The sequence below is a fragment of the Loxodonta africana genome, chromosome 2 (assembly GCF_030014295.1).
Source record: "Loxodonta africana isolate mLoxAfr1 chromosome 2, mLoxAfr1.hap2, whole genome shotgun sequence".
Classification (NCBI taxonomy): Eukaryota; Metazoa; Chordata; class Mammalia; order Proboscidea; family Elephantidae; genus Loxodonta; species Loxodonta africana.
Window position 1 is genome coordinate 193647939 of NC_087343.1, and position 7319 is coordinate 193655257.

At 47.2% G+C, this 7319-nt stretch overlaps 1 protein-coding gene across 1 annotated transcript; it reads left to right on the plus strand.

Annotated features, from left to right (window-relative positions):
* The first annotated feature begins 506 nt into the window (after positions 1–506).
* On the plus strand, positions 507–6890 carry MSX2 (msh homeobox 2). The gene is made up of 2 exons (XM_003404669.3): positions 507–942; positions 5144–6890. Exons 1-2 carry the CDS (start codon positions 564–566, stop codon positions 5566–5568), a joined length of 804 nt encoding a protein of 267 aa, XP_003404717.1. The 5' UTR covers positions 507–563; the 3' UTR covers positions 5569–6890.
* Positions 6891–7319: the final 429 nt, after the last annotated feature.

Here is a 7319-nt window from a genome sequence, read left to right on the forward strand (position 1 = left end):
CCGTGTTTTTCAGGGCTGACTCCTAAAGTGGCCAATTAGCTCCATTTTGGCTCATAGTAGGAACCAAATAAGTTAATAAATTAATGCTGAATAAGTTAATTAATGTCAGTTGCAGATTTTAAACGTGTTCTGGCGGTGGGGCAGGGGCCTTTTAAAGAGGGGTCAAAAGAGATAAGAAATGGTACTCAGTGAACTTCCTCTTTAAATAATCAGCCTTAATTACGCCTTGGACTTTTCAGTTTTGGTGTGATTATAACCCTTGAGGGATCGCCTAATAACAACTCTGCTGACTGCGCCTGTAATTAACTCCTAATTTATTTCAAACAGGAAAAAAAAAAAAAAAAAGGCCCCAGCCTCTTCCGGGGCAGCCAATCGGAGGCGAGCATGTGTGGCGTCAGCTCCTGGGCGGGCGCGGATAGGCTGAGTCCGGTCTCTCACTTCCCCTTGGAGGAAAGGCTTGGCTCCCGGCGCGCCCCTCCCGACTCCCCCCCAAAAAGTTTGAGTTGCAGCTGCCGGGTTGCGAGAGGAGTCGCGCGTCCGGAGTTAAGTAGGGCAGAGAAGTCATGGCTTCTCCGTCCAAAGGCAACGACCTGTTTTCGTCCGACGAGGAGGGCCCGGCTATGGTGGCCGGGCCGGGCCCAGGGCCCGGGGGCGCCGAGGGGGGTGCCGAGGAGCGCCGCGTCAAGGTCTCCAGCCTGCCCTTTAGCGTGGAGGCGCTCATGTCCGACAAGAAGCCGCCCAAGGAGGCGTCCCCGCGCCCGGCTGAAAGCGCCTCCGCCGCGGCCGCTGTGCGGCCACTGCTGCTGCCGGGACACGGCGCCCGGGAAGCTCACAGCCCCGGGTCGCTGGTCAAGCCCTTCGAGACTACCTCGGTCAAGTCGGAAAATTCGGAAGACGGAGCTGCGTGGATGCAGGAACCCGGCAGATACTCGCCGCCGCCAAGTGAGTGAGCGCCAGGGCCCGGGAAAGGGGTGCGTGGAGTCTAGCAGGGTGCTGGGAGCGGGTATTACATGATGGGGGTACCAAGACCCTCCTGTTGTATACTTCCTGAAAAGCAAGCCAACAGTGTGTTGACTCCTTCCTATCCCGGGAGGTCAGCGCGCCAGCAGCATCTGAGAGACCCCCTGGATCGGTGTCCGGATCCCCTCGTTGTATTCGTTGGGCTTTGAAGGGCGACCCCCAGCTGGGTTTGCTGGCTCGCTAGGTTGAAGGTTTCTCCAGTTCTCGGCCCTTCGCGCTCCAGTCACTAAGCATATTTTGTTTCACTGTCCACCTTGGCCTCTGCCTGGGGAGTAAGGGGATCTCCGTTTCATGAGCACTCAGTACGTAACAGGCACGAGGCGGATGCCTTGTGTCTCCTTTTAAAACACCCAACAACCTTGCAAGGTGCCGCGCATTTTAAAGACAAGTTAACTGAAGTCTAATCCGACCCTGGGGAGAGATTATCGTTTTTCTCGTGGGATCCGCGGGTGTAGAAGCCGGATTCCATGAAGAGATGATGGCAGAGACAGATGCTGCGAGGGCATGTTTCTACGGACTTCGCGCAGCCGGCACCTCGCTCGCGAGGTTCGGAGCTTGGCCTGGCGCGGGCTGGGGTCAGAAACGCGCGGGCTCCGCTTGCTTCATAATAATAATTAACAGCATTCCAACAGCGCTGGAGAGTTTACAAAGCAGTTGGTGCACCTTAGTTCGTCGGATTCCGGCCTGAACTCCGAAGTGTAAGGAGAGGCACAGGGCCTGTTACCCCCTTTCGAGATGTGGACACCAAGTCTTTAAGGAGACTAAACTTGTTTGTCCCAGGTCACCAACAACTGCGGAAATGGGCTCGGGGACTTGGTGTCCAAGTCCTGGTCCTCTTTGAGGTACAGTGGCCACCTTTGATCTCCCTGGGTAGAGAAACTAGGCAGAGTCACCCACCTGTACCCCATATGCTGCCCCGTGAGGCTGGGGGGCTGAGTCAAGCCCAGGAGGGCCTGCTTAGGATGCGATTTTTTACCCTGGGTCCTTTAGTAATTTGGAGAAGTCACTCTCTATAGCCCCTTTGACGCCTCTATTCTGGCCTTTAAGATATGTGCCCCCCCCCCCCCCCCCCGCCCCAGCCTACCCCTGGGAAAGATGAGAGAAGGGGCCCTCTGGAGGAAAGTCCTCCGAAACCCAAAGAACCACACCTTTCACCATTTACATCATTCAGCCCTCCAAGGTGCGAGATGCACAGTATTTTGTGAAGAAAACAAGGCCATATATGAGGCGTCAGTGGCTGTCCCCTCTGGCAGTCTCCCTCCATCCTGTTAACAACTGAAAGACTCAAAGGGTGAGGAGATTAAGGACTCAAAGAATTTAAACCCAAGTTTGCACAGTGCTTTACAGCACTCTTCACCGTATTATCTTATCTGATCTCTTTGGTATAGCAGCGGCCGCCTCTCTTTAACCGGTGAGGACCTTACTGCCGAGTTCAGAGGAATGGGCGCACGGTGCGTTTGGACCTGACAAAAAGAGCTAGGGAGCATTTAATGATCACCTACCAGGTGGCAGACAGGGCTGTGGGTGGGCTCTGGGTGCTCTGAAGTCCTCTGAAATCTAGTTCTCAGAACCACAGTGAGGGAATTCGAATTATTTACCCATTTTATTGTCAGTGAAACAGGCTCAGGAATATTAAGGGACTTAATTTGTTGAACAAACATTGAGTGCTCATATGTTCCCAGTGGCACATCAAGGATTCAGGCCCTAAGTGGAGTGGGATTTGCCAAGTCAGAAAAGCTGGCAGCCTCAGGGGTCTGGGACAGCAATTCCCCACTTAGACTGTAAACATCCCGGCCTTGTACCTCGAGCTTCCCTGTCTGTGTAAGCCAGCCCTGGGCCCTGAATATGACCTTCTCCTGAGAAGAACCTGAGCTTCTGAGGAAGGATTTAATTTAATACAAAAAATGAGTTGTTGGTGCTTGGGGCCTGGAGGAGGCAGCGGGAGCGCTGTGTCTTGAGCGGTGGGCTCCAGGATCGCCAAATGACAGGGCCTCGGGCGTTGAGGGAGCCACCCGCCTGGGCCTGGTTTTGTTATTCGGAGGAAGTAGGATAAATACTGTTTTGCTTTCTATAATCGCATCCTTCCTCTGGCTGATTTAGAATGGGGTTGTGGGGGGAGTGCTGGGAGGAAGCCTCTAGCTTTATGGCTTTAATTCACGTGTAGGATCCCCATCTTCAGGATTTCATAATTCAAATGCAGCCCCAGGGAACAGCGGGGATTACCCTGCCCAGGCGAAAAAAAACCAGGCGAGGAGATGCTTTAAAACCCCCAATGAGAGCAGGAGCAAGTATAGACACTAGGAACTTGGTATCTGAGCTGAGACACTGGGGTCCTCTGGACAGCCAGGCCAGGTTTGTGAAGGGTGAGAATTTTACAGCTCTCTGAGTCTTTTCGTGTTACAAGTTTACTTGTATATTAAGTAAGCACCCCTGCTTGTTTGCGAAAGTATAAACTTCTGTAGTAGTTTCTTCTCTGTCCCTTCCCCCAATTTCTGTTTTTTGGCTTGATTGTGCAGCCTACTACCTCACCTTCATTTTGAACTTCTGAAGTGATAGTTAATAATTTGACGCTAGGACAAATCCATCTTTTATTGGAACTGGAGGCTGGGCTAGAACTTAAGCTGCGTCACCCTCAAGTATGAAGTGTAAACTCTTTCTTGGGCCACCAAAGTAACTAAACAAGAAATGCGACATTCTCCCCATGAGTACATTGGCGTTACTACCGTGGCTACATTTGGAAAATTAACATAGCTCATAAAAGCCAAATGCGGAAAATTAATTGTTTCAGCATTCTATCCCCATCCCTCCCCTACCGCGCTGCAGAAAAAACAAGCCCAAAGTTAGTTAATGGTGTAAAATCACAAGGGATGCCCCAGTTATGTGACTTGCCATAATTGAATCCATTTTATACACGGAGTCTGGATGCTGTTGACGTACCTTTATTTTGCTTGTTACCCCCTCCTCCCTGTCTAAATTCTGGCAACTAACTAATCGTTTACGCATTTTGCTCCAAACCATAGGATGGGGAGAGGAGATGACTAAGATGTCATCACATGGTCTCAATTCGGAGGCAGCCTGATTTCCCCTGACGTTGACATTTATGGGCAGACTAATTCTTCCCTCCTTTTTAGTGAAGTTTGTATTACAGCAGCATCCGGCCGAGAAACTTAGCCCACACACAAGTCTGATGTTCAGCTTTTATAACCTGTAGAAGGGATGAAATGACAGCTGTGTGGTTGTTTATTGCATGGGGCTGCCCCCAAATCCAAAGATGCTATTTATTCCCTACAGACCTTATCTGTATCATTATCCTTCATAAATAGGCTGAAGCAGTCCAGTTTATCCCGGTTCAGAGAGGGGTCCAAGGGCAACAGTTAAACAGTTTATAAGGTCCTTTTCATTTTCCTTCTGTGGGATCTATCAGCATCCAGGAGAAGTGGGGGTTATCATGACACCCCCTCCTATTTTAAAGACAAAAAAAACTCAGCTCAGAAGGGAGGGGTGAGAGAACACTCAGCAGCCTTGATTTATGGGGATGGCGGTCTGTTCTTATTTATTCTATTTCTATGATCTCTGAGGCTGTTTATTGTCTATATAGGAAGTTCCATTATGTCATTAAATTTGCATTTTTTTGGTAAAAATAACTCATTTTTTTTTAAGCAAACAACTTATCCATTCAAATGTGGTCCTTCTCCACTCCTACACCCCTCGAAAAAATGGTTTTGACAGAGGTACGTTTTTGAACTGGCATCCCTAGGAGGTGCAAACAGTTAAGCACTCAGTTACTAACCTAAGGGTTTTGGGTTCAAACCCACCCAGGGGTGCCTTGGAAGAAAGGCCTGGTGATCTGCTTTTGAAAGAAAGGTCACATCCTTGAAAAAACTTATGGAGCACAGTTCTACACATGGGGTTACTGTGAGCTGGAATCAACTGGATTGGTTTTTGTTTTCACCTTTTTGAAAATAAATAAATAAATAAAGGTGAAACAACAACAAAAAAAGGCACACATATTATTTATCTTCTTAACTAAGTGTTTTCAGTTAAGAGGGAAGGCTTGCACGTACTAACCAGGAAAGAAAAGCCACTTTTTGTTTGCTAATTGACTCTGCTGTCTGTTCTCTAGGACATATGAGCCCCACCACCTGCACCCTGCGGAAACACAAGACCAATCGGAAGCCTCGGACGCCCTTCACCACGTCCCAGCTCCTGGCTCTGGAGCGCAAATTCCGGCAGAAACAGTACCTCTCCATTGCAGAGCGGGCCGAGTTCTCTAGCTCTCTGAACCTCACAGAGACCCAGGTCAAAATCTGGTTCCAGAACCGGAGGGCCAAGGCAAAAAGACTGCAGGAAGCAGAACTGGAAAAGCTGAAAATGGCTGCCAAACCCATGCTGCCCTCGGGCTTTAGCCTCCCTTTCCCTATCAACTCGCCCCTGCAAGCAGCATCTCTCTACGGAGCGTCCTACCCTTTCCATAGACCTGTGCTCCCCATCCCACCCGTCGGACTCTATGCCACGCCAGTCGGATATGGCATGTACCACTTATCCTAAGGAAGACCAGATCAATAGACTCTGATATGGATGCTTGGTTTTAAAAGGGTTTTCCTTTCCAAGCAGGCAGCAGCAACCCAGTACTCCTGCAAACCCTGCCCCATGCACCACCCTAAGTGGCCAGGCTGACAGGGCCCCGCCACATAGTTTGAATTGATGTTCTTTAGGCTAGAGGCACCAAGCCCTGTCTTCTTGGTGTCCTCTTCCAGATGCCCCCTTCTCCTATCACAAAGATTGGCTCTGACAGTTTTTATATATAAGTATATATATAATAAAATATAATACATTTTTATACAGCTGACGTAAAAATTCAAATTATTTTGAAAGGCAAAATTTATATACATATATATCTATATATATACTTTTTTTTTTTCTGTATCTCACCTTCCTAAAAAGACTGTTAAAGTTCATTTGTTGCTTTTTTTTTTTTTTTTTTGGTAGGGGGAGACAAATTACTTGCTAAAATGAGTGCAAATTTGCTGATTTTAATGGGATGATTGACTTCTGCTTATGGAAAACAAATATTAGAATTAGACATAATGTGCATAGAAAGTAGATAGATTCTTTAAAGTGATGGGGGCACCTCACGTTTTTGCATGTTTAGGTGCATAAAAAGTTTGTATTTGGCACTATGCCTCCCCCCCCACACACATTGTTAAAGACTTACTTTGTTTTTGTTTTGTTGTAAGATCAATAAAAGGGAGATGAGAAGAATCCTGAGAATGCCTGGGGGTAAGGAGGAAAATGGGGGTGCTATCTAATTCTTCTTGAACGTTGTTACTTAACTCCATTTCAGATAATTGGAGAGTGAAAAGTTAAAGCATGTCGGGAGGAATTGAGGGTTTCTGTGAAATACCAAGTATGTCAATCCTCACGCATTGCAAAGGTGATCCCCCCCCAGGTATGGAATAATTTTATGCTTAAAAAGTGAACATCTTATAACTATTGACTATATGCTAAGTATTTTTGAACACTTGATAGATCCAGAAAAAAAAAATGCTGTCTCTGTGTATCTATTGTAAGTGCTAAACTTATTAGAAAAATTTATATACTTTCTAACACGTTGGGGGCAGAGGGTAAAGCCATGTTTTGACTTGCTAAAAATGGTGTTGTCAAACAGCCCATTTAGCTCCCTGGTATTTCACCTTTGTATCTACCACGCCCCCACCCACCCCCTCCAGCTGCCCCGGTATACTTAACATCCCTTTGAAAGGGTGCCTTGTACAATTTTATATATTTTATTGAAGAGTTATTTCATATCTCTTACTCTGAACTAAATTAAACATTTGTTTTATTGCAGTAAAGTTTGTGCAAACTCACAATTATTTTAAGAGGTGCTCTCTGCTCTTAGCTGGGCTTAGCTCAAGAAATGCCACCCAGATGGGTGGGCTGGTATCTTTTATTATTATTATTTTAATGTGAATCCATCAAGAGTTGCAGCCAGATTCAGCTATGGCGGGAGAGGGAGGTCAGCTGAAAATACTGAAATACTTCAAAATGTTTCCTTTAGCAGCTCGTGTTGCTCCGGGAAAAGAGGTGGAATTGCTATTAGGGGTTTTGCAAAAGATGATGAAAGATGAGCTTAGAAGTGGGGAGGCAGAGGAAGACTACAGGGTCTGAGTAGTTTGCACATGATCAAGGGGACATCTTGAACTTGAAATCTCCCAGCTACCAAAACAAACTTAAAGCCAAGGAAAAGGAACCTATAGCTTTTCCCAAAAGGAGACGGTGACCAGAGGCATTCACTGGGT

Excerpts from the sequence above, each read along its gene's own strand:
- MSX2 (XM_003404669.3), top strand. The coding sequence starts at position 564 with ATGGCTTCTCCGTCCAAAGGCAACGACCTGTTTTCGTCCGACGAGGAG. Across the intron at positions 943-5,143 it reads CAGATACTCGCCGCCGCCAA|GACATATGAGCCCCACCACC; the intron begins GTGAGTGAGCGC and ends TCTGTTCTCTAG.